A 27,087-nucleotide genomic window follows, 5' to 3' on the forward strand; every position below is an offset into this window, starting at 1 on the left:
GGAGAGGAGTCGGAACTGCGGCGAGGCCGCGGGCGGTGCGCGGGTGGCCCGGAGCCGGCCTGGGGTGGTCCCCGAGCGGCGTCTCTCTCGCCCCCGCGACAGGTCCGCCGCCGCCGCGGCTTCGCCCCATGTCAGCCGCTGGCGGGGGCCGGCGCAGCCGCTCCCGGCCTGACAGGCGTCCCGGCCCCTGCCTGCGGGCCCCGCGGCCTCGCCCCGCCGCGGCCGTGTCGGCAGGATCGGCGGGATCGACGCGCCGCTTTCCTGCCCGAGCCGGGCCCGGTGCTGGCGGCGCCCCAGCAGCCCTCCCTGCAACCGCCCCCGAAGATGGAGGAGAAAAGATGTAAGCCCTAAACGAAAAATAAATGTTTTGAATAGTCGTTAGGCAGATCTTGTGAAAAAGTTTTATAGGAATCAGCCATCTTCACTTGACCTCTTTCCCCAGCCGACCAAAAGAAATTTCTCTGCCAGAACGAATGGAAATGTTTTTTTTTTTTTCAGTTATAACATAGGAAAGACTAAGTAGCTAACTTATAAGTAAGGCTTAGTGTGTACTCACTGTGTCATTAGCGGTGATAGTCAGGAATTTGGTGTCTTCACTGTGGTTGAAGAATGCTGCCTTGCTTTTCCTTACTGTTATTTCAGTGGAGATGCCTTGCTTTATCTTGCATCTGTTGAGAAAAAGATTCGGTACATTTTTTGCCTAAGAAAACCTTCATTTTTTCCTAAATAAACTAGTTCAGTTGCAATACTGCTCTACTGACATCATTAATTTAAAAAAGAAGAGATAAATGTGAGCTGGTAGGAAGTGGGGATTATTTAGGCTCAGCTGAATAGGCTGGGAAGTATGGGTCGTCTCATCACAGCTTCATGCTTGAGGGATAATAAGAAATGACCCCTATGAAAAAGGATTCCTCACACAGCTTGTTTCATTTGAGTGTTCTTCAGCTAGGACTTGACAAGATGTGAGATGACTGTTTGAAAGTGGGATGACTGTTTCACCACCGTGCTTTCTTTCGCAGTGCTCCCGCTGATACCTGCGGTAGTATTTGTATGCATTTTGAAAAACTAAGTAGCTACAACTGTTTTAATTTCTCACCTGATTTCTTACTTGTCCGTTCTGTACCTCTTGCAGTGCTGTGCGACTGCGTGCGAGAGGAGAGCCTTACAAGTTCCAAGGAGGAGAGGACTGCAGGTAGTATAATTTGGATTTACAGAGGAAGAGGGGAAGGTAATAAATATTTGGCACCACTTCTGGTGTGAAAATGGTAACTGGAAGACAATAGTTTTGCCTTTTGTGATGTGTATGTACGATGTTAGTCAGCAGCACTACAGTTTCCTTATAGGAAACACACACTCAGATATATTTTCCAGTAGCTAGCATAAGTAGCCCTGGCCTTGGCTGCTTGTTTCTTGCTCTAGCATCATTCCCCTGCATGATGCTGAAAAAACAGACGTATAGCCACAAGGATCCTATAGAGGGAAAAGAAAATCCCTCTAGAGCTAATGGCCTCATCCAGGTTTAGAACTATCGCCACCAGATACCACTCCACACCCTGAGTCATCAGCTGGTGAGAGCATTTTGAATGCTGACCAGGTAGATGCATCCTTTGTCTCTTCATTCCCTGTCCTCCTGGCTGGGGTTGACAATAGCAGCGTTAACACTGGAGAGGACATTAGTGATGTGGACATCTGTCTGTTTTGAAATTAAAATTACACTGTGAACTTCACATGCAATCTTTGCTTGTCCATGCAAAACCAAGTTTTTGCTGCTGGAGTTTTGAGGCACTCCAGCATGAGAATTGAGGAAGCATTTCCAAGGTGAGTGAGTGATTTGAGCACTACACATAGTAGTATGTGTTTTGTTTCCTTTTGGCCTACGCAAGATTATAACTGATGACCCAGAAATGGAAAACCGTGTTCTGTCACACATTCTCTGAAGTAATCTATCCACCAGTGCTATCCAGACTTAGTAAATGTATTGAAATATCTGAAAACAGATAATAAGGACAGCAGTTTTAATCTGCAGAGGTGGAACTTCTTACTAGAATTTCTGAATGTGTATTTTTAAACACAGATATTAAATATACTTATTTCTCAGTGTTTTAAATTCGTGATACTGTCATGCACAGCAAAAGGGTGAAAATGGCCCAGGGCAGATGTTGTATCTTGGAGCAGTAGTGTAGTTTCCAAGAAGTGTGGACACTTTTTGTAAGAGGACTTTGACCTTTCCATGTTTTTCTTTTTTAAAGTTCTGTGAATATAAAAGCTTATGAAATGATGTCGAGAGTTAGCCAAATCAGTTGTTTACAAGATAAAGTACTTTCAATGTTGCCTGTTGGTATTAAGTCATAGAATCATAGAATGGTTTGAGTTGGAAGGGACCTCAAAGATCATCTAGTTCCAACACCCTTGCCATGGGCAGGGACACCTTTCTCTAGATCAGGTTGCTCAAAGCCTCATCCAACCTGACCTTGAACACTGCCAGGGATGAGGCATCCACAACTTGTCTGGGCAACCTGTTCCAGTGCCTCATCACCCTCAGTGTGAAGAATTTCCTCCTTTTATCTAATCTGAATCTACCCTCTTTCAGTTGAAAGCAGTTGCCCCTTGTCCTATCAGTACACCCCCTTGTAAATAGTCCCTCTCCAGCTTTCCAGTAGGCCCCCTTTAAGTTCTGGGAGGCTGCTCTAAGGTCTCCCCAGAGCCTTCTCTTCTCCAAGCTGAACAACCCCAACTCTCCCAGCCTGTCTTCATAGGAATATGAAAATTAATATTATGCTCTTAGCTGCTGGTGCTATAAGCAGCTGGTGATGTGGTGACAAAAGATTGTTGCTTTCTTCACTGCTGTCATGACAATTTTGAGAGTAACCATAGACTCTGTGCTGCCGTAGCATTACTTAGTTTCTGGTATCTTGAGCAACAGAAGTCATTCTCTGCTAAGGAAAAGTTAAGGAAATACCTTTTTCCCAGCTTTACAAGAACACAGTATTTCATGACTGCTGGGCAGGTGTTGCTGTAGCACATTTGCCAAACCAGATTTACCATCTGAAAGCCGAATGTGAACCTAGCATGGTGACAGTGGACTCTACCTCTAGAAATGAAGCAGGAAACCAGATTTACTTATCCTTTTGTGCTGGATTATTGAAAAAGAGGAAACATTAACCGTGAGGGAGAGCCTGTTCTCTTCTCTGCTGTTCTCTGTTCACACACTGAACCATATTCCCTTTTCAGAGTCCTTGCCAAAGATGCACTGCTAATGTTTTAACAAGAGCTTTCATGAATGGGCTTAGTACTGCAAAGGTACATATGTTTGGAAGAGAAGAGATTCTGCACCAGTACCTCAAAAAACATTTATTTATACGAAATGTTCTTTACAAATATTTCTAGTGGAAGAAGGAGGCACAATATAAGGGGTCTATTGATTACTGCAACTAATGCAACTTGAGGAACAAAATTTATCAAACTGCTTTTATTTGAAAATATTTTGAACATTCTTTCCCTAGAAAACATACCAAAATATTAGTGGGACAGGGTAGTCAGCTTGTGTAGCTACGGGAGGTTACAGCTATAAAAAATTTCCAAAGGTCTGTTGTTTAATGTTCAGTTCTTTCAGTTGAAAATATTCTCCTGTGTCACTTCTATGAGTTTCAGTGGTGATTAATTTATAGTGGGACTAATTTGCCAGTGTTTGGAGAAAGACATCCCCAGCACCCTTTGTAGACGTGCTGGAGAAGTTACTTGAAGGGAGCGTCATGGACCATCAGAAGCCACTCCAGTTTGTCATTCAACTTCTGTTTCACTTTCATGACTGGGTTTAGGAATAGACTTCTGAAGGTTTAAGCCTGCAAAAGATGACACTGTACTGGCTTTTTTTTCTTTTTCAGAAGTGCTTCCCAATGAAACGAGTGGGAGTCTTTAAAAGTGCACTAGGAGCTACACGTGTTTTTAGACTGCTGGGGAGTCGTACAGATTTGTAAACAGAAATTTGCATTTCAGATGATTTGAAGACGTTTTGGATGCAATTGGGAGGTAGAAGAGTGGACGTCATATTTGAGCAGGTGCAAAATGTGCTGCAGTTGCTAAAGCAGAAGATCAAGAATGGAACTGCCACAAACCAAGGTTTGAAATCCTTGTAATGGTTAAGCTGGACTGCAAGGGAGCTGCTTTGTGTAGGGCTGTGCGATATCTGCCACAGTTCAAATATCCCAATTTCAGTTACCTAATAGTTGGCATTTTAAGCACTTTTAAAAATATATATGCTTTTTTAAAAAAACCTAATAATTTCACGTGCATTTTGCCATTTTCTCGTTTTGTCTGTATGCTTTTTTGAACAATGTGTGGCTCTTAAGCACGTGGAATGGAAATGTTTATTCTTGAGAAGTAATGAAATATCTGCAGTGCCTCGTGTTTTGTTTATCATCAGAAGTTTTAGCCTTCCAAGCTGATCTCAGTGAACTGAATGGGTTTGGGGTGGAATTATAATAGTACAAGTATTATTTCATGTTGGACACACCATTATATCTTGAAAGATTAGTAGAAAAATGTGACAGCAATGCTTTTAAGATTGTTCCTAATTTTCGTGGAAATAAGTTTCCTTTATCTACATCAAAATCAGAAGTCTGATAAGCCTGGAGCAGTAAGCAGGTTTCTTTTTACTGATTTATCTAATACAGAAAAATTAGGGTTTTTTTATTAAGTCACTCATGTAAATGTAATCTACGGACCTTATTGATTTTTTTTGTGCAAGAAAATTTACAGTAGTGTAAGATGCTTTTAAACCGGTATAGCCACATCCTCTGCATTGTAGTGCTTCCTCTAAATTGGTAGTGCAATTTTTTTTGTGTACTTGAGCTCCCACATCTTGATTTTTATGACAAAATATCACAGCAGCACGTGTGCTGTTTTTCAACAACAAAAGTTGAACTTGAATCCCCAGATGATGCAATGAATCTGTGACATAGTTAAATTTGAGTTTTTCTATACTTTTGTTCTGTAAAGATTAAAAACTAAAATATTAACATGGATTTTGCTGACATCTGTCTATCACCTTGTAATATTTATTGCATGGGGTAAGAGGTTGAGACAGAACTGGTGTCTCCTTTGTGTTCTCACTATCTGAAGGCCACTTCCACTGATTTAGGAGTAGCATTAGTTTGGTCTGCCAAGATCCAGCTCTTCTTAGCTGGAAGACCACTAGTCTGATGGCAAAATAAAGAGAGAAACTTACACCAAATTGTGTTTGTGTATATTACTGCCACAGGAGGCTACTGGTTTGTGTGTGTTTGGAGACATTCCAGCAGCTTTCCAAAAGCCAGAGGATGTTCAGTGCTGATTCACAGCTACTAACATGAGCTGTAATTTTATTGTAATTCATGAACGTGTTTGTTAAGGACTGTGGTGCATAAGGTTTCTAGTAGTATAAGTCTATAGTCTAGATGAGCATACTGAGGAAACGAGTGTCTCTGGAGGACGTATGCTTTGTTTTCCCTTTCAGTAGTCCCTATTATCATTGTGCCTACTGTCATTGCTTAAATTACAGTTCATATATGTTTCGTTTCGGTTTTTGCATAGAATGCTGGCAGGCTTGGGCACTGGTCAATGAAGCTGATCTAGGTGATCTCTTAACCTTGACAAATGGTACGTGCATCTTGATTGTATCTATTTGGCATGTGGATTTAATTTGTCTTGTGTGTATGTGTATATGGCTTGTACCAAGTAAAGAGAGTTTGAATTAGTTGATGAACCCCAAGCAGAGTCAGCCTGTGCATGGCTCCACTAGCAGTAATTCCCAGGCATCCTTCTACCTCAAATTATGAAGAGAATTCTATAAGTGTGTTTCACATGTAGGTTGTCTCAAAGCACTTTGAAAGCTACCCTGAAGATTTCAATGTGCAAATCACCTGATGGTCTGTGAAAAAGGGTATTTCTGCCTCAAGTTCATCAATGCACAACTAAGTTTTTCCACTTTGGGGAAAGGGAAGGAGAGAGGGGGAGGGAGAGGAGGAGCAGGAGAGAAAGTGCGAGAGTGTGTGTTAGCTAGTCACTCACTTGCACACCTATATGCAAACTCCTGACTTTTGTATAAGTTGTGAAAAGCGGCTTCTTTTTTTAGTGGGGCACTTGCATACTCTTTTTTAGCTGCAGTTCACAGCAATGCGTTGTTTTTAGTCTATTTTGGTAATTATCCCTTTAGTAACTAAAGTAAGTTCGATTATAAATTGAAATGTGGATTGCTGAAGTTTTTTCTTGCATTCAAATTTTTCAGTAAGTGATGTGTTTGATGGAGATGGCAGACAGGAAACCAAACCCAAATTGCAGTGTCTTCTTACAGATGAGAATGCTGCAGACTCTGCAGAAGGTTCTCACAGGTCAGTGTGTGTAGTAGTTTATTCCAGTTCCTTATTTGACATATTCTTTATTGCATATTAGAGAGATTTTAATCTCTCTCGTATTTCTAAATTCAAAGTTTTAAACCCAGTTTTGAATCCTGACATTTTTCAAAGTGAAAATATTTTTAACTTGACCTACGTGCAAAACCTGAGGTTTTGAGTAGACTTGTCCAATTTACCACGTGAGAACATTGCAGAATAAAACAGGGTGTTTGGTTGTGAATAAACATCCATGAGCACTACCAGGATTATCAGGGTTAGGATTTAACAATTTTGAGTTCTCAGGCTTTCACAGGCTGTGCAGATTGTCAGGCACATGACTTAGTCTCTCTGTGTTTAGCCTCAGGTACTGATTTGGAAGATGGGGGTGAAGATCATTCCTTTCTGTGTTTTAGTATGTAAGTTCTTTCTGGGAATAAGGTGTTGCCTTTTTTTTTTTTTTTTGAATGCCACTGAACATGTCTTCCTATGATGTTAGGACAGTAACACAATGCAAACAGTGATTTGGTGAAACCCTTGAACTTCTAGCAATAAGCTCTTTCTTTTCTTCACTAATAATATTGAACCACTAAAAAACCTGAGCATTTTAGTGGTTGTCTAAGATGCTGCTCCTCTTTCTTTTTTTTTTCTTTTTTATTCCAAATAGCAGAAAGGAAGAGATGGAAAAAACAGGTTTAAAGTTTAAAGAAGCATCTAGTAAAATTCGAGATTTACCTTTGAACCTGCAGTATCAGAACCACAAGTGCTCTAGTGCATGTCTTGTCAACAGAGCAGAAGACTCCTACAAGGGTGAAAATCCTTTGAAGATACCAATCCTGTTTCACTTCCAAAGGCGCCATGCAAAAGCAGACTGCCTTTCGAAATCACTGGATGTGAATTATAAAGCTCCTTGTGGCCGAAGTCTGAGAAACTTCCAAGATGTGCAAAACTATCTGTTTGAAACGGAGTGCAATTTCTTATTCGTTGATCACTTCTCCTTCAACACATATGTACTCTTGGGCAGGAACACTGTAAATCCTGAACCCCTCGTGTTTGATTTTGATATTAGCAATGGAGCCGAGTCTGTGCCTGTTTCCTTCCGTAATGATCTTGACCGCGCAAGATTACCTTATTTCAAATATCGGAGTGCATCATGGCCACGTGGATATTATCTCAACAATTTCTCCAGTGTGTTTGTTGATTCTTGTGGCTGCACAGATGGCTGCATTGATAGGTAGGTAGAATAAACCTAATCCCAGACAAGTGATGCTTGATGCCTCAGTGGTAGGGTGGTGGTATAAGTGTGAAGGTGCACAGTACCAAACAGTGTCAAATAACGGAGGACCAACACTGCTGGAATATCTGTGGTGGTAGTCTTGTGTCGCGCTCTGTGTTGATTGACACCACTGTGTCTTTGTCTTCTCCAGAACTTGGGTGCTCCTACCCATCCAGCCTCTGTTGTAGGGAAGGAAGTGATCAACAGGTGGATTATTGTGTTCCTTCCTTTCCTTCCCAAATTGGCAGTGCTTCTCCTCCAAGTGGAGCTGGCAAGCAGATCCCTCAGCTTTGAGAAAAGAGTGGGGAAGGGATATTCTTGTGCTGGCAGAGGAAGGCTTATTTTCCTGGCAGGCAGGGAAGGATCTTGCATGACAGCTTCTGCTGGAGCTCCTGCTGTGGGATGGTATCCTGGAGATTGGGTGGGAAAGCTTGGACAGATCAGATCATTTGAGACTTGGAAGGTTACTGAGGGCAGAGGAAGCAACACCCCTTTTCACAACCTCTACATCCCATCCTTCCCCTTGTCTAGACAGGAGCTATGACATTCTGTGGTCACGGAACACATTTATGTTCTGAGCAGTTCAAATGGTGTTTCTTGTTGCTGTCTTTTTGTGAAGCCCAGTAACTCTGGGCTTACCTGTTACTCTGTAGGAACCTCCCACAGTTAACATCTGCGAGTTTGGTGCTAATTTTGTCTGCTTTCTTGAAGGGTGTTTGTCTTTGACCTGATCTCTTCCTGTAGTTGTTACTTGGTTTTAAATCCATTTTGTATTACTGACAGCTAGGGCAGTTGTATGTGCTGGTGTGCGGTATGATTGCACGTGACCCAACAAAAGGTTGAAATCACAACCTGGTATAATGAAGCTTCAGTAATTAAAGTTATTTAGTTTAAGGTGCGCAGTGGGGAGCAGCAAGCACATAGCATGCTGCTTCTTCGCACTGAACTCCCCCCCAAGAGCTGAGATGCTTTTGATGTGTGGTTTTGGGGTTCAGGATTTGCTCCGTTGCTGTTTGCACAAACGCTGTGGGTCTTTGGAGTTGTCCTGACATAAGATGGTGAAGACCAGCATTATTGCTTGAGTTCTCCAATCTGCAGTGTGAAATTCTTCACTTCCTGGGGGCTAAAGTAGGAGGAAGGTAATGAAGAAGTGGCTAACAGGCCACTTCATTCATTCATTCATTCAGTCCATTTGACAGTGTCCTGTTTATTATAAATAGCTGTTGTTTTCAGCTGTTTACAGAGCTTGGCAGAAGGATGGGGTTGGGATGGAGAGAACGTGGTTATTGTAAAGCATGCATAACCAGGCAAGAGACAAAGAAGGATAGGGTGCCTGAAATGGCCTTGTGGAGTAAAAGCAAGGGGCGGGAAATACAGGTATATATGAAAGTGTGTGCAGTCAAGTATGTTTTAAATTACCTAGATTTATGTTTGATTTACACTGCCCCAAATACACTCTGAGATATTTTGCTGTTGTTTTTTTAGGTCAAAATGTGCATGCTTACAGCTAACTGCAAGAGGCTGTAGTAAAACTTTTCTGTCTCCAAGTAGTAAAACTTCCCGTGGATACAGTTACAAAAGACTGGAGGGACCTGTTCCTAGTGGGTAAGAAAGACTGACCTATTAACTGTTATTTTATTTGTATGCTCTTACTTTACTCCTGTAGTGTAAGTGCTCCAGGACTAAAATAACTGCATTTTCTGGATTACTGAAACCTTCCATTTTCGTCACAGTTTTACTGACAGATCAGGACGATAAAAAATAATTAATGTGATTTGAGTGATAGGAGGAAAAAATCACTTTTGTACTGCAATTACTACAATGTTCACAGCTTAGTTCAAGATCCAAGAAGAGTGTGAAGAGTAATGTAGTATGTGCTGAGCTCCTGGACAAGCTAATATCTGCCCAGTGTGCTGGTTCATTCAGGCATGCCAAGGGGAGAAGGAAACCTGCCACAAGGGAAGGAGACCTATCCCAAGACCATTACAGCATATGTCAGCCAAAGGAGTGGGAAGCAGTAGCCACCCTTCGGTTTTGCCCTATATCTTGTCCACTTACTTGATCTATAGGACCAGAGTCCTAAAGAAACATCAGGCAGCTGCTGTTGCCAGACTTGCTTATGTTTGGCTCTTCCAAAGTCATCCCAGTGCTGCAGATGTTTGCCCTTTCTCTTATTCAGCTCTTATGGATTAATACGTGGCCTGGGGAAGGTGTCAGTAACCTCAGGTGTTTAGGAGAGGAATTATGCAAGGTAGCTTTCTGCAACAGCTGAGGGCTGAACTCACAGACCCCTTTCAGTCGTTTGTTGCTGTGTGATGTTAGTTTATGGTTGGTGTGCAGAATTAAAACTGCCAGTTGAACCCAAAAACAAATGCCAAAAAAAAAAAAAGCACAATTGTGAATTCTTTTAGAAATATTTTGTTAAATCCTAAAACTTATGACAGCTACAGTGAGGTTCAGGCAAACAGGTTGTCTTTGCTAAAATCTGTTCTAGCATAGAATGAGGTGCTTCACAGGGATTTCGGCTTCTTTGTGATCTACTCCTATAGAATAAAAAGGCAGCATTTATTTTTTCCTGTCTACTTACACCAAAATCTGGCTGTCAGACTCTTAAAATTGATGAACTGGCAATCAAGAAAGTCATGAGCTTCAGTGCACTGCTGCACAGTCAGTTTTTGACACGGTCTTGATCTTTTCAGTCAACTGTCTTATTAATGCTCAGGAGGGAAATGAATAGTAGCAACTTTTTTATTCGTAATGCATTGTTTTATATTGTGTTTTGTTTTGCTTCCTCTTGACAGAATTTATGAGTGTAGTGTGTTGTGCAGGTGTGACAAGATGATGTGTCAGAACAGAGTTGTACAGCATGGCATTCAAGTCAGGTTGCAAGTGTTCAACACGGAGAAGAAAGGCTGGGGTGTCCGCTGCCTAGATGATATCGACAAGGGGACATTTGTTTGTACTTACTCAGGTAACAGAAGGTGACCTGTGGAAGATGTGTAGCATAATTCTCCCTCTCCTGTGGCCTGTGCCCCGGAATTTTTTTTTGAGAACCAAACAGGGAGATACAGGGTTGGAAGAGAAGTGAGTCAATGTAATCTTAACTTGCAAGATGATCAAACGGACAGAAGAACCTTGAAGAATTCTGCAATGTAATGGTGCCAGACAAATAATCAAAATATTCTGGAGCAAAGCCTATCTCATACTGTTGATGTTTTCCCTCACAGGTCTGTGCATCCTGTGCCAAAGCTAGTTTTCCTTCAGTATAAATGCATTCATATTTTGCTTTCCCAAAAAGTGTTCCTGTATTATTTTAAAGTAAGTTTGAGCTTCAGTAGTGAGCGTGACCCATCTTGGCAAACAAACAATTTAAAAAAATATATATATTTTCTTTTTCTTCCAGGCAGGTTAATGAGCAGAGGTGAAGTATTGGGAGATGCTCGTCAAGAGCTGAAAGAGAAGAGTGCTGTGAACAACAGAGGTCATGGCTTTTTTTCCAAAAAAAGAAAACTTGACACTGATTGTTCAGACTCTGTGATTGAACTAGTGCAGACTGGCAAAAATGACATTCTTGAGAAGCAAGAATCTTTGTCTCAGACTGTGGATAATGAAAATAAATCAACCCTGTAAGTTTACCAAAGCAAACTTAAGTGTAACAAAATTAATATTCTGCTATTCTAGAAAATTCTTTGTAAAACTTTGAGTAGAACTGAATGTTCTCAGCTGAGGGTGTTTTTTTTCTTACTCAAGTTTTTGGTTAATTCCTGATTATTTCTTCTAGTGAGACATAATTTTGCCTCTATATTAATTATACTTATTGTGTGTGCCACTTGGCATTTTCTAGAAATCCAGTTCATCTCCTGGGTGTACTTGGTCTGTTCAGGGCATTAATCATTATGCTAATTTGAAAGAATTAATAAAAGATACTTGAGATAAATGATTTAAAGATACTTGATGACACTGAAGGATTTGATAACGAATTAGCCACTAGCTGTCCTGTCCTTTGCTACCAGTCTCTAAACCTCTTGTTCTTTGTAACGTAACATTTCCTGCTAGGAGTCTTAGCCTTTCCCATTAGGAATCTGACACCACCTCGCTTTTGCAGTGAATTATGCAAAAGTTCTGGTCTTGTTTTCATTTTACAGCCAGGGTCTCATAGTTTATCAGGATTCCTAAAATAAAATCACTGCAAAACAGCCATGTGGCTTTGCCAATAGCATGCTGTAGTCTTTTCAGAAGAAAGTCGGGAGGTTGTTTTCTTAAACTTTTTTCCTTGCTCTGCCATGCTACTTTGTAGACACTTTCTTTGTACTGCTCATGAACGATTGCAAATTCTTACTCATTTCGTAGTAGAAGATTACTGTGGATCTTTGAGAAGCACCATGAGATTGCAAATAGAAACTTTTAAAATACCTGCCAGTAATTCTCACTTGGGTTTCAGTATCTTGAAAACCTAATGAATTTGTAATTTTGTAAATTACATGATTATCAGCAATCAGCTAGATTTTACTTCTACTAAGTCCCATTACTAAAAAATTGCAGGGAAGCACAGTTTTAAAGTTACATTTACAGATCTCATAAATTTCCTTCTTGAGAATAAAAATGTTTCACATGTGGGCTGAGTGGAAAAGAAAGAAAAAATAATAATAAAAAAAAGAAGACTTTGTTACTCTGCCTCTTAAGAAATGATGGTCCAGCTGGTATGCACAACCTTTGAGAGGACGTTGAGTGTGCTAAGCCTGACATGTCATTCACCCAAACAGATTGCCTTTAAAGAGACAAACAATGTAATCAGATAATCAAGTCACAACTTCTTGTGGCTCCTGCACCTTCTGAATTTACAAAGGGGTTTAAATCTAAAGAAAGCCTTAAGGAGCAGTGTTTGTTGTCACTATCAGTAGCCCAAAGAAATACCACAATGTTTCTTGTGGCAAGAAAACATATATAAATGTTTTAGGTTGTGAGTTTTCTGGAATAATAACTGTTACTATTGCTAGACATTGTACAGATATTAAGATTAGGTTTGAAACTGGTGTTTTCTACTGCACTCTGAACGTTATCGAAATGAATGTGATTTTTGATGTTTTAAATATATATGCCAGATGCTGCTTCCCATCCTTCCTCAGCCTTCTCCTGATGTGAAGGAGTGAGGTCGTTTTTTTGGAGAGTATTTTCTATATCTGCCATGTATGCCTGTTTCCCCCTCTGTCTCCCTCTCTATCCTTTGTCCCTGCCACATCTTTGCTTTCCTGTTTGAAAGCTGCACTGTCAAAACTGTTGAAAGTGGTAGCATGAAAAATACAAAACTCTGTCTGTAGGTCCTCTGTTTTGGTATGGTCTGATATAATAATAGTTAAACAACAGAGAATTTGGTTCTCAGCAGGAGAACTGGGAAAGAATGTAAAAGCAGCTGCTGGTCTCTCAAAAAAGTATGAACAACTAGGTGGTTGGGTTTTCTTTGTAAATACTATTGAGAACCTAAAGTAGATCCTCAATTCTTAAAGGCAAAATAGTCACAGAACTTGGCGCGAGGCCACACTGCAGGCTCTGTGTATCTGTTCTTTATGAGCTGGAGACTTTTAGACAAATGTGTATTGTGACAGTTACTTATGGGGTTTTTTTTTGTCTTTTATAATTTCCTTTTGATATTTCTGTACAGAGTTCATCCAAAGAATTTAAGTATTGCAGCTGCGAGTAGGCCTGGAACTGTTTTTCATGATCAACAGCTAAAAATGGTAATAATAATAAGTGGCTTTAATAGATTCATTTTTCACTGTGCTGAATATATATATGTTAATTTTGGTCTTTTAATCTTACACGTTTAAATAGTTCTAATGATCTTGCTTCATGAGATTGTGTCACTCTGTGAGCTAAGCTGATGTGCTGGAAGCTATACCCCATCCCTTCTCCATTATCAGTCCTACAACATGTTCCCTGAGACTCTCACAGCCTTCTCCATCCTTCATTTACACACCAGCCTTGAGAGTCTTAAGAAATTGTTCTCCCACTCCACCTGCTGTTGTAGCTAACTGCAGGGTTAGTGGGTCAGAGTGACAGTATTTTTGTGATGTCTCCCCAAAGAACAACATAGCAGGGAGAAAAGAAAACCTCGGGAGTTGGATGCAGTTTTCTCATGCAGTGACATGGTGGGGAGAACTTGATCTGACCTGGGTGTGAAGTGTGACCCGCAAATATGCGCAGAGGAGGGAAACTGGGGTAAACTTACTCTGTAGGTTTCACTGCACTTAAGAAATGCATGTGGGATTTTCATGCTGACATTTGGCAGTGCTGTCTGTTCTGCAGCTCCCATAACTAATCACCTTTTTGTGGTGGGAGAGGAGAAACCTTGCCACTTCTGTTTTTTGGGGTTTTTTTTAATTGAAACTGTGTAAAAAAGCATGTTTGGGCTTTGATTCAGCAACTTACACAAACATGTTTAAATTCTGGTGAAGTTGTTGGGTCTTAAGCGCTTATTGAAATGTTTTATTGAGTGGGGAACTCCTTCCAGGTTATTCTGAAGGATAATTTCAAATTAAGATATGTGTTGCATTGCAGTAAATGTATGGACTTTTGAAACTCAGCCATAGCCACGCATTACTATAGGTTTGAAACTTCAACCCTAGAGTCCTAAAATCCACTTGCTACCCTGTATTGACCCCGAGTGGCATACAGCAACAATACATCACAGCCTTTTCATTATCTTTTATTCTGTTTAAAGGAAATTGATACACTGGTGCACAGTGCCAGCTCAAATGAAGATAATAGTTCTCAGATTCATCAGTCAAGCAGAACAAAACTAACCAGTGGAACAAAGAAAGGAAAAGAAAGTAGGTTTGCAGAGCTATAAATACTGCACTCTTAGTACAATTGTGCCCCATCACGTGATAGACTTAAGACCTAGAAAGTAAAAAAATCTTTGGATGTGGGCAGGCCAGTTCTCAGAGCAGAATGATGTTGTCTAGGTAATGCTTAGGCCATTTTAAGAGAGCTCAGTGGTACAGAAACTATTGTTGCCTTGCATAATACAGTCTGTTAACTGGTACAGGGCAATGTTTTGCCTGTGAACTTGATCTTGGGACATGTTGAGTAGTCCTGGCAGCAGCTCTTCTAATACAGTGCAATTGTGGGAAGGGTCGGTCTTGCAAATCTTACTGTGTCACACCCAATACATGTTCCAGTCAACAAAAATTGGACAGGATATTATGCAGGGGTGGGAGGGACTCAAGCTGGAGAGGCAGTGTGAAACTGATGCTATTTGCATGTGCATCTTACTTCTTCTTAATTACAGTTTGTGATCCTCTCACAAATTAATGTGGAGAATGATGAAACGTTATGTGGACGAAATCAGTTTGGAGTGGAATTTGAGAAGAACAAGAGACTAGGTCACTCACAGGAGACTTGAGCAAATGCTTTAGGCACCACAGCAGGAAACAGTCATTTGCAGGAGGATGGATGAGAGGCACGGAAGCGGGCAGTTGTGTTACGGGCTTGTAAAAAGCAAGGGAGCTGCATACGTTTTGGAGAACAAAGAAGGGTGGGTGGATAAGAGTTCAGGGCTGAACAAGGCAAAGGCTTTGGCTTTAAACTGGTGTTGAAAAATAACTTAATGTCCATTGACAGAATCCACTCAGCAGCAGAAGGAAGAACATCCAATGGAAACTGGACAGACTGAGCCTGCTGATGCGGACAGTGCAGAATGCAAAAGAAAAAATATGTCTCTGCAGGGTGTTGACTGTGGCAAGTCAGGTGTGCTGGATGACACATGTGTTGTGAGGCCATCCAAAAATGTACCACTAAAAGCTGACTGCAAAGAGGAAAATCACAGGCAGTCAAAACAAGATGCATTTTGTGAGGAGAGTGATGGTGACAGGACACTTCTGAAGAACGCTATTGAAGAAAATGTTTATGTACTGGATGCCACAAAAGAAGGAAATGTGGGTCGTTTTCTTAACGTAAGTAAAAAGTTGCATGTGCTTTCTTAGTTCTCTTAGCTTAAATAAATAAATAATGTATTTGCATGAACGAGAAAACTTTTGTGCATAAACCGTATATATAGTAGGTGCACAACAGGGCAGGCTATGTGGTGCTTCCTGCACTCTGAAGTGACAGAACAGCAGGTTGGGTCACACTGGCTGTTAGTGCCTCCATAAGATAATGTGTTCTGCATATTAGCTGTAGTTTTTGACACCACTAGGTTCCTGAGTGAAATATTCCCCAGTATAATCATAGAATGGTTTGAGTTGGAAGGAACCTGTCTACATTTAGCCCATGTCACGGGCTAAACAATAGCCAGCTGTTGTGTTACCCATTGACCCCTCCCAACTCTGCAAGGGGAATGGGGAAAAGGAAGGAGGACCCATGGGTTGAGATAAGAACTATTTAATAATTGAAATAAAATGAAAAATAATAAGGATCATAACAGTAATATCTACAGACAAGTGAGGTATGGTGCAATTTCTCAGCACCCCTTGACAAACATCCAGCCTGTTCCTGTCTAGCAATCCTGAAGCAGGAAAATCCCGAAACCACAGTTGCGGAAGAGAGAGAGTAGGCTTCAGGAGCAGAATGACGGGCAAGACCCTCCAGGGACGGCAACCATTGAGAATGAGAGACCATCCCCAACAAACTTTCCAAACTTTTTGTAGTGAGCAGGAGGTTACATGGTATGGAATACCCATTTGCCAATTCAGATGTCAGTTGCCCCGGCCACGCTCCCCCCAGGTTCTTGGACATCTGGGTCATTAGCTAAAAACAAGTTGAAAAGTCCGTGATCGCTATGCATACCCGCATACCACGGCTGGCTACAAACTAAAGCAAAGTGTCTTATCAACTTTGTTCTCAGGGATTTGGGTGCTGCTGTCTTCTTAAGATTGCAGCTTACGTTAGAGGTGTTGCTTTTCTGAACAGAAAATTGATTCTATGATTCTGTCCCAGTGAAATCAGGACAGGACCTTAAAGCTCATCTAGTTCCAAGCCCCTTGCCACGGGCAGGGACACTTTCCACTAGATCAGCTTGCTCAAAGCCCCATCCAACCTGGCCTTGAACAATTCCAGCGATAGAGCATGCACAGCTTCTCTGGGCAACCTGTTCCAGTGCCTCAGCAAGTGATACTTTTCTCCCGAATTTTTTAACAGCCTTTTTTGGGGGTCCAGAGAGCAAATGGCACATTTTGTTGAACCCCAAGCCTTTTCCCATAGAATGGTTAGGATTGGAAGGGACCTCAAAGATCATCTAGTTCCAACTCCCCTGCCATGGGCAGGGAAACCCTCCACTACACCAGGTTGCTCAAAGCCTCATTCGACCTGGCCTTGAACACCTCCAGGGATGGGGCATCCACAATATCTTCTCTAGTCAACCTGTGCCAGTGCCTCATCACCCTCAGAGTGAAGAATTTCTTCCTTATATCTAGTCTAAATCTACCCTCTTTTAGTTTAAAGCCATTGTCCCTTGTCCTATCACTACACATTCTTGTCAAAAGACCCTCTCCAGCTTTCCTGTCAGCCCCCTTTAGGTACTGGAAGGCTGCTCTAAGATCATCCCGGAGCCTTCTCTTCTCCAGGCTGTACAGCCCCAACTCTCTCAGACTGTCTTTGGAGGAGAGGTGCTCCAGCCCTCGAGTCATCTTTGTGGCCCTCCTCTGGACTCACTGCAGCAGCTCCATGTCCTTCTTATGTTGGGGACTCCGGAGCTGAACACAGTATTCCAGGTGGGGTCTCACGAGAGCTGAGTAGAGGGGCAGAATCACTTCCCTCGACCTGCTGGCCACTCTCCTTTTGATACAGCCCAGGATACGGTTGGCTTTCTGGGCTGCCAGCGCACATTGCCGGCTCATGTCGAGCTTCTCATCCACCAGCACTCCCAAGTCCTTTTCCTCAGGGCTGCTCTCAATCCATTCTCCACCCAGCCTGTACTTGTCCTTCGGATTGCCCCAACCTACATGCAGCCTCGTTTTTCATTCCCCAATCATTGTATATTCTAGCTTGTGCGGATTTAGGGTAATTTGTGATATTGTAGGAAATTTCTCTGCTGTTCAGTCTTAAGTTCAGAAAATGATCGGTCATACTGTGTACGTATCTGCTAAATAAGTGTCTTGATTTTGACTTGCTGAGAAATAGTAGTGAATTACCAAGTATTTCCAACTAAGACAAATGTTTCATAGACATGTCTGCATGTACTCTGCAAGTAACTTATTTCTCTTCATTGGCCTGAATGTGTGTCTTACAGCAAAATCCTTGCTTATGTTTAAGCTGTTCTTCATTGCAAAGGTAATATGGTGTTAAGATTAGTAGTGCATCTTGCTGAAACCTTTCTTCTGCATCCATGGCCATACGCTTGTTTCTATGTGCACCTGAATGACCTTTCACATCTCTTATCTCTTATCTCAACGTACATAATCATTTAATCTATTGCTTGCTCTCTAGCATTGGTCCCCTGGCTGACAGTGAGATACGTCTGTCACATACCGATTATGTGTGGTGCATCTCAAATCAAAGATAAATTCTCACCACAAATTTATGGAGGACAGCTTAATAAAAGACCTTGTTTTTCCTCGGTAAAAGTACTTTCATAATATGATGGAAAAAATACTTCAAAGAGACATAGTTACCGCAAAAATAAGTGGCAGTGGCACTGAGTAATAGAAATTCTGTGGGGGCTGGAGAAGAGAAGGGAAGGAGGAAACTACCTTCACTAGTGACAGACACCTGACACAAAATGAGTTCTTCAGCCAACAACGAGGTGTTTCGCCATTTCTAATTCAGATATTCTGTTTTACAGCACAGCTGCTGCCCAAACCTCTTTGCACAGAGCGTGTTTGTTGAGACACATAACAGAAGTTTTCCATGGGTGGCATTCTTCACAAACAGGTAAATTTTTGGAAGTTTAATGCTGTTTATTCAAGGCACTAAGAGAAAAACCAGTGCTTAGTTATTAGGAAATAATTATGCTAAGGAGGGGCAGATGCTTAGATCATGAAACAAAAAACCTACCTTCTTATTGGTGACTTCTTATTGTGCACTAAAGACTGAAGGAATACAACTATTGGTTATCACTAATGAGTTTTTCTTCAGTTTTGCACTGAAATGTAAAGTGGGGAAGCTTAATTTTGATGCATCTATTTCAATGATAATCTTCTTCAGTGGAAAAATAGATTTAACTCAGCATGGTCATTTTGAAAGCCAAGATTCACTATTCCCATTGTTTTGTCTCAAGGAATGGCCAGCAGATCTGGGTCCCATAGGGCAGAATTGGATCCCACAGGGTCTCAAGGCTGAGACACTTTGTGGGCCAAACAAGCTGGCTCCAGGCCTTTTCCTTGCAGCTACCAAGAGGAGCAGGACTTCATGTAGCCCAACAAGTCCTGAGGAGGTGGCACTAGGATATTCAGAGGTGAAAACTTCCTCTGAAAGCAGAAGATACGGGTCTTCCCTTAGTGGATAACAGAGAGGGAGGTACAGACAGCTGGTGCCAGTGAGAAACAAGAAGGCGCCAGCTAAACCCAGGAGGGAAGAGGTTAATTGTACAAATGAAGCTAGCTGGTGCACGTGACAGCAGCAGTACTAAGTGGGAACTTAAAATAGAGAGGAGAGGATTTGTTCCAGACAAACTGATCCTGGGGAATACTGATCCTCTGTGGAGCCTTGCCACCCTGGTCCATACTGACACAGATGCTGTGGATTGCACCGTGAGGAGGGCTTCCAAGAACTGTGAAGACAATCTTTTGAAGTATGTCGAAAAAAAGATTTTGTTTCAGCTAGAGTCTTTCTTGCTCACGTAGTCGGTAAAGAAGTACGTGTAGTGGGGACTGTGGCCAGTGGAGAGAGGTAACAGTGGTCAGCAGAAGACACTTAGAGAAGAAGATTGTTGAAGGAATGTTCCCCTGGCTGGCCCGCTTGCTTTCTGGCAATCACCCATTTACAACTTTTCTAAATTAAGGACTGCATCTGGATCATTGAGCTGAATTGTGTGTCTTCCATGGACTTGCCCAGTCACTTTTTTGTTTGTTTTACATTTCTGGCCTCCAGAACATCCTAAGGCAGCAAGTTCCAGGTTGCAATTATGTGATGTTTGAAAAGTCCTCGTTTTGTTTATTCTCAGCCTGCTGTCTGGTAATTCACTGGATGTCCCTTATATGGTATCTAGTGAGAAATATCAGAGAATTACTCTCTTCTTTGTAATACTCATGCTTTATTGTATTTTCCCTCAGTTGTCCCTCAGCATCTTAGTCTCAGGTATTTAATTTGGCATTCATTTTGGGCAATGGACTTCCTACCTCAGAAATTTCTTCTTTCATGTACTGTACATGAACGACTGGTTCAGGAGGAGCATATATTTAATTCTGAGTCTTGGGCTTTGTGCACGCAGTGCAATTGCATCAAAACTTAGTTTGTCAGACCAAAGATGATAGTCTTCATCACCAGTGTATCTAGAGATCTCTTCAAACCTCAGTGATGCATTGTACATAGTAAAAGTAACAAATCTGTCTCTGTTCTCATTTAGTTGTATTCACTTACGTTTTTTTTCCTTTTTTTGTTTGGTTTTTGTTTCCCAGAATTAGCCTTGAAGTTAGAGCAAATTGTTTAGACTCTGACCCTATCACCCTGCTTGATAAATTATTTTCTCCTAGGTATGGGTATTTACACTCTCCATAGCTCTGGTAGGCAAAGCAGCATGTGTGTGCCAGAGACTCCTTAAATCTCTTGGTTATCTCCCAACAAGCTGCCTGTGTGATGCTCCCTGCCCCCTATGATTTTGGGGTTGTATGTGAGTTGTTAGTGACAGATTGTAAGCCCAGTACTGTTTCGCTTAATTCAAACAAATTGACTGAGTGTTCTATTTCTTAGGCATGTGAAAGCTGGAACTGAACTCACGTGGGATTATGGTTATGAAGCTGGAAGCATGCCAGAGACAGAGATTTCCTGTCAGTGTGGAGTTCAGAAGTGCAGGAAAAAAACCTTATAGGCAAGGCTTTCCTACTGTCAACACATCATGTACCTGGAGATTTATATGCTGGAAGGGACTACTACACAGTGAACAGTGCACTTAAATCTGTGGTGCTAATTACATTCAACTAAAATGCCTTTCACCTGGTTGTTTTGTAATTTTACATTTAATTTTTCCTAGATAGTTCCTATGTTTCTAGTCTTCCCCTCCCACCCCTTTCATTTGCAAGCAAAGCTCACAGTGCAAAGGAAGAACTCACGCTTCTGTGCCATCTGCAGCTGAGACATGACTGATGCAGAGCAACAGTTAGTTGATGTTTTCTGTGCCCTTCCACAATGCCAAGTTAGCAAAATTTGGTTTTCTGAAACTCATTATGAATGCAAGTCTGCCTGTTTGGGGGCTAAAAATTATTAAAATACACCGAAGCCTGATGGATCTAGTGGGACAGATAGTCTAGAACAGAGATGAGATTAATCAGAACAGTTTTGCAGAGCTGTGTTTGTGCTACAAAGTGAGCTGGGCAAGTCCTGTTGCTGCAAGAGAAAAGTGACTGGGTTTTGTTGGATTGCATCCCTCTCCATGTTTGTGACACACAGAGAAATCCTGGAGAAATCCAGTGTGCCTTATTTCAGTGCCATATCATGTAGGGGACAGGTGGGCCACAGAAGTCCTTGCCATGTGGTTTGTTGGTAAGAGAGGAACATTAGGTGACACTAGTGCAGATGCAGGAGGTGGCTCTGAAAATGGAGCAAGGATGGGTGCGCAGCTTTTGAATGTGTTGGAGCCTTGTGCAGAGAAGGTGGTGTCGTGGACAAGTGATTTAGACCACTCGAAGAACCACTGCCAAAAGTGTCAGCAAAAGTGGTTCTACTGAAGTGAGATGTTGTAGAGGTGAGACTTAGCGAAGTTTGATGGTGAGATTCACTCTGTTACTTGCTGCAGAGGATATAATAATGATTCAAAGTTACCAGTAGAAAATCTAGTGCACTATAATACAAAATTATGTGCTTTATCAGTCACTTACCAAAAATTTGCAGTTGGTAAGGGGTCTCACAGCTTAAGAGGAGCAACCTTCAGAGGTGTCCCAGCTCAAGGGGAGAACCACCTTGCAGCCAGCTGCCTAGCAGGGAGAGCTCAAAGGTGGCTCACTCAGGCTGTCATTTATGGAATAAAGTGGTTGGCTCGTAGTCAAATTACCTGTGATGGAAAAGGTAAGCATGAGACTTCTTGTACCCACAGCTTGCTTTGTTCCTTGATAAATGAGTCTTGGAAGAACCACCCGCTATTCATGCATTAATCACATGACTGATGTTCCAGTTTCCAAGCCTATATGCATCGATGCTTGCCATGTCATCCTGTGCCTGTGAGGGTTTTCAGACAAGAGGTTGGAGCTAGAGAAGTTTTAGGCCTGGTTATGGCCAAGGCCTTTGCTTCCTTTGGAGACTGAACCCAACTAGCATGAGTTTAGTCAAGGAATTGAGTGCATCCATCATAGGTGGATTTAAAGCTGACCCTGCAGTTCACCTTACCTTCACTTCCTGAATTTGTGGGAGGCAGTGCATGGCAGATCATGAGGAATTGTCTGTTGGTATTTGCTCAACCATTAGCAGATTTTTGTCATTGGATTTCCTGTTTCACAGAGCAGAGAGAAGTGCTATTTGCAGGAGTTAGTGATGATTTAGGCAATTGTGTGCGGGAATGAAACACGTCTGTGAGAGACTGCCGTGGTCACAAAGAAGAGATTTCAAGCCTACAGCTACACCACAAAACGAAAGAGAAGCAGGAACCAGTTCTCAGCCCTGAGGCTGCGATAGCCAAAGCTGTTCTGGCCAGTGAAGGGAACTAATCTACAAGCACTCCATGTTATGTTTGGTGCAGCCTTCCGATGGGCCTGAACGTGCCTGTTGTGTTGTGGCTGGTGACCTGTTGGAAGTGGAAATTTAGAGTTTGTTTAATTACCCCATGTAATACAGAGGAATTTCGTGTAGCCTAAACCTTGGTCTCACTGGCACAATTTTGGCTTAAACCTTGAGTGGCTGGTGTTCAAAGAGCTTGCAGAAACATTGCACCAGTGTGAAGCAGGAAGAGGAGATCTCCTGGTGGTGTGTGTTGTCTTGAGACCTGCAGAGCAACGAGCTTCTCCCAGTATTGCTTACACTTTGCAGTTAGCTGGTGCACACTCATCGTCTGTTTACATGGGTGGCGGGAGAGGATTGGTGTGTGTGTGTGAACCATCAGGCTTACAAGCAAGGAAGCACCAACAACAGGCTGAGAGAGTTGAGGTTGTTCAGTCTGGAGAAGAGAAGGCTCCAGGGTGATCTTACAGGAGTCTTCCAGTACCTAAAGGAGGCCTACAAGAAAGCTGAGAGGGACTTTTTACAAGGGTATGTAGTGATAGGACAAGGGGCAATGGCTTTAAATTGAAAGAGGGGAGATTTTGATTAGATATAAGGAAGAAATTCTTCACTGTGAGGGTGGTGAGGCACTGGCATAGGTTGCCCAGAGAAGCTGTAGATGCCCCATCCCTGGAGGTGTTTAAGGCCGGGTTGGATGAGGCTTTGAGCATCCTCATCTAGTGGAAGGTGTCGCTACCCATGGCAGAGGGGTTGGAATTAGAATGGTTTGGGCTGGAAGGGACCTTAATGATCATCTATCAACAAAGCCCTGCACTGAGGAGGTGGCACAGTAGCAAGTTAGATATCCCCAGTCACCCGAGGACAAACCTGTCTTTGACCTCCTGACCAAGGAAAAGTGCTGACTTGCAGCGCTGGGACTGTCTCGTCCTTCGTGTGCTGGGTGAGCACCATGATCACTGGGGGTGAAGGCAGTGCACTGCAGCCACCTCCTCCTCCCCTGGGGAGGGGTCGACTAAACGAAGGGCCTGATGGCAGCCTTGCCCTGGCTTTTCCTGCCCATCTCTTGAGTCTGCTGCTCGGTCAGATGTCACCCTGTCAGCCCCACGTTGGGCACTGATCACGACCTCCCCGTCACATCGAGCCCCTCACCTGCTCTCCCCCTGCCCGCCTCTCCTGTTGAAGGGATGTGCAAAAATGAATGGAGGCCGATGGGAGAATGCAGGATCTCCCCTTCCCCCTGGGGAAATCCCTTGCGAAATGGCTGCCCGGCGCCGGGCGCGGGTCTCGAACCCGCGCTACCCAGCCCCGGCACACCCAAAGGCGCGGCGGCCGGGCCGGGCGCCGCTCCCTCGTCATGTGACCGGCCGAGGGGCGGTGCTCCTCCACCTCTTTCCCCTCCCCTCCCTGCGGAGTCGCAGCCAATCAGCGCCGAGGCGCTGCAGCACGCGGCCCTCCCCGCAGGGGGCGGGGCCACGGCTGGCGCCTACTGAGCATGCTCGGTGGGCCGGCTGGCCGCGCCCACTTCCGCGTGGGAGAGTTGGGCGGGGGGGAGGGGGGGAAGGAAGGAAGGAAGGAAGGGGCTGGCTGTGAGGACGCGGGTGGATGGTTCCCGCGGTAAGTGTCACTGCGGGAAACGGGGAGGGGGAATTGGGGCCGCCCGGTGTTCGGTGCCCCCTCGGTGCTTGTCCCACCCCTTCCGGAGTCTCAATGAATGGGCCCGGCTGGAGCTCGGGGGAGAGCGAGGATGTGAGGGCGGCCCCGGGTTTTCCCTCAGCGACAGTGGAGGTTGTGGCGGAGGTACCTCTGGCGTTGGGCCTGCCTCGGCCCGGAGCCTCCCGGGGCGGGTGAGCCGCCCCGGGAGGCTCCGGGCCGAGGCAGGCCCAACTAGCTGACAACTCACCCCGTTAGGCCTCGAAGGAGTGGGGCATGAGGGAAGACATCACCTCAGCAGGCCCCATCCCAGCCCCACCTCAGCACCTAGGTGTCTAAATTGTTGGAGAGTCGATCCCTGTCCTCCTTCAAGTTCTGCCCTGTGGCACTTAGCGGTTGGAGCAAGGTGGGAACCGTTATTCTCTTAAAAATGATGCTGCTGTGTTTTAAAAACGCTCAAAGTGGTGCGTTGGTAGAGGGTAAGGTGTTACTACACGAAGCACATCAGGGAGCGATGGAGGACCTATAACAACAGAAGTACAGACATCTCCCACCTGGAGTGCTGCCTCTATCTCTGGGGTCTCCAGCACAAGACAGACATGGACCTGTTGGAGCAGGTCCAGAGGAGGGCCATGAAAAAAGATCAGAGGGCTGCAACATCTGTCTTGTGAAGAAGGGCTGAGAGAGTTGGGGTTTTTCAGCCTGGAGAAGAGAAAGCTCTGAGGAGACCTAGCAGCCTTTCAGTGTACAAAGGGGGCTTATAAGAAAGACAGGCTTTTTACCGAGGCCTGTAGTGACAGGACAAAGGACAGTGGTTTTAAACTGAAAGAGGGTAGGTTTAGATAAGTCATAAGGAAGTCAATGAGGCACTGTAACAGGTTACCTGAGAAGTTGTGGATGCTCCGTCATAGGAGGTGTTCAGGTAAGTTTGGATGACGCTTTGAGCAACCTGATCTAGTGACAGATGTCCCTGCCCATGGCAGGGAGACTGGACTAGGTGATCTTCAAAGGTCCCTTCCAACCACAACCTTTCTGTGATCTTGTGAATATGTGAGAGTTTAGATCTGATGAGGAACCCTCCAGTCACTCCCATTACTTGGATCAGATGTGTTAACATATACTTTTCTAAAGAAAATGTGTTTTTTAGATCTTTAAAAATTATTTCCCCTCTAGCAAGTGAAAGGTGATCAGAAAGGCCAATATCTTTGTGGTTTTTATTCTGAAAGCTTTATAAAGGCTGGATGTGCCACTAGTAACTGGGGAGGAACAGAGGGTGCTTGTTCAGGTCATGACCAGCAGTGCTGCTTGCCCCACAAAGCGCAAACAGAGGACGCAGTGAGTGTAGGATAATAGGTGCGTAATTTCTTTCTTTCTCTCTACTTCAACAAATCAACTCCTTCACTATGTGGAAGTGGAGAGGAGAGCAGAGCAGGAGCTAGGGCAGTTTCAGTAGCGCACTGGAAGTCAGGGGACTTAGGATCTTTTCCTTATTCCCCTACAGGTATGCCAATTGACATTCTGTGCCTTAATTTCCTCCTGTGTAAAATGTGTGTTATTTACTTGCACACACGCTTGCAGAATTGGTTTTGGAGAGGAAAAACTTGGATAACTGGTAATGTTTCAGCAACGTGTATTTGGAAGTGACACAGTCCCCCTGTGCACTTGCCAGCAATGTTCTTGTCCCTTTTTACTTTCTGTTTCGTTTCCTGTTCTCTTCCATTTTATCACTGTGGAAAAAAAAAACCAAAACAAAAACCTGCTTTTAGGAAATGGCACAGGTACCAGAGAGGCAGCAAGAGGCACGTGACACTTTCTTTCCCTCAGCTGCCTCTCCTCTGTCTTCTGTTCTGCAGCTTCATTTGCTCTGCCATTACTGGAGGGCAGTGGAGGGGCCTCCAGCTCTTACAGATGGATTGGTCACTTTAGGTTCCTGCAGTCTGCTTCTGTGGCAGTGAAAGTGAAAGCTGGCTGTGAAGAGTTGCAGAAGGACTTTATGACAGCATGTGATTTAGCTATAAAACACCAGGTGAAAATCCAGCATTGATAAGTGGGAAATGATGCATGTGTCAGAGCAACAATCGTAGAATGGTTTGAGTTGGAAGGGACCTTAAAGATCATCTAGTTTCAGCCCCCCTGCTGTGGGCAGGGACACCTTCCACTAGATCAGGTTGCTCAAATCATCATAATGCTGATGCCCTCCATACTATCTGATGCCACTCAGAAAAGATATCTGGGGGACTGTAATACATAGTTCTATGAAAGTGTTGGCTCCATGCTCAGCAGCAGTCTAAAATGTGATTGAAATATTAAGAATTATTAAGGAAAGAATAAAAAAATACAGAGTGCTGTTGTGGCTTTGTATTGTAAATGGTAGCCCACACTTTTGAAGGTTGTTTGCTCCTCTTGGAATGTAGCAGGAGCAGAGAAGAGATTGACAAGTGATAGGGATGATCAAAGATGTGAAGAATCTTCTGTACAAGGAACAACTAAATAGTTTCATATTTTTCAAATTGAAAAGGAGACAGTAGGAGAAAGAATAACAGATCTATGCTGTCACAAGTATTACTGAAGGAGCTGAGTAAGGAACAACAATTTCTTGCCTTTTCAGACAAATTCTGAGGTGTCAAACGGAATCCGTGAGCAGCAGGCTTAAGACCTGCGAAAGCAAGGCCTTGTTTAGGTGAAATGTAATTAAACTATGGAACTGGAACCTCTCCCTTAGCCTCTCCCTTCTCACTTGAGAGCAGCCAACCAGATCCATTTCCCCATTCAGCTTGGTATCCTCTCCCTGGCAATAATCTGTAGCAGAAAGCTGGGGGAGAGCACAGGGCCAAAGCAACGCTCCTGTGGGAGTCAGGACACTGAGCTAAATGGTGCAGGCTGGCTGCTTCTGCGGTGAGGAATGGCCAAGAGCTGTCCTTCCACTGCTTCAGAGTTCCTGCAAAGGTGCTGGGGTGACCCCAAGGCTGACCTTGACTGAGTGTCCTCTGTTGT

The 27,087-nt window shown here is 43.4% G+C and overlaps 1 protein-coding gene across 5 annotated transcripts; it reads left to right on the plus strand.

Moving 5' to 3' along the window:
- Positions 1 to 276: 276 nt before the first annotated feature.
- SETDB2 (SET domain bifurcated histone lysine methyltransferase 2) lies at positions 277 to 20,729 on the plus strand. Of its 5 annotated transcripts, none has more exons than XM_086620688.1 (15): positions 277 to 340; positions 1,133 to 1,192; positions 3,997 to 4,119; positions 5,572 to 5,637; positions 6,266 to 6,368; positions 7,036 to 7,602; positions 9,130 to 9,249; positions 10,446 to 10,615; positions 11,048 to 11,270; positions 13,304 to 13,379; positions 14,363 to 14,471; positions 15,265 to 15,596; positions 18,422 to 18,510; positions 19,229 to 19,369; positions 20,488 to 20,729. In XM_086620688.1, exons 1-15 carry the CDS (start codon positions 325 to 327, stop codon positions 20,603 to 20,605), a joined length of 2,313 nt encoding a protein of 770 aa, XP_086476814.1. In that variant the 5' UTR covers positions 277 to 324; the 3' UTR covers positions 20,606 to 20,729. The 5 variants fall into 5 exon arrangements, with proteins under 5 accessions (XP_086476814.1, XP_009982852.1, XP_086476802.1 ...); XM_086620676.1 differs by having other exon boundaries at positions 299 to 340; positions 10,473 to 10,615; XM_086620675.1 differs by having other exon boundaries at positions 299 to 340; positions 7,039 to 7,602.
- Positions 20,730 to 27,087: the final 6,358 nt, after the last annotated feature.

The sequence above is a fragment of the Tauraco erythrolophus genome, chromosome 1 (assembly GCF_009769465.1).
Source record: "Tauraco erythrolophus isolate bTauEry1 chromosome 1, bTauEry1.pri, whole genome shotgun sequence".
In the NCBI taxonomy this organism is placed as follows: Eukaryota; Metazoa; Chordata; class Aves; order Musophagiformes; family Musophagidae; genus Tauraco; species Tauraco erythrolophus.

Bases quoted from the DNA above. Each gene is read 5' to 3' on its own strand.
- SETDB2 (XM_086620688.1), top strand. The intron at 14,472-15,264 runs GTAGGTTTGCAG...GTCCATTGACAG, and splicing joins AACAAAGAAAGGAAAAGAAA to AATCCACTCAGCAGCAGAAG. The intron at 15,597-18,421 runs GTAAGTAAAAAG...TCTGTTTTACAG, and splicing joins ATGTGGGTCGTTTTCTTAAC to CACAGCTGCTGCCCAAACCT.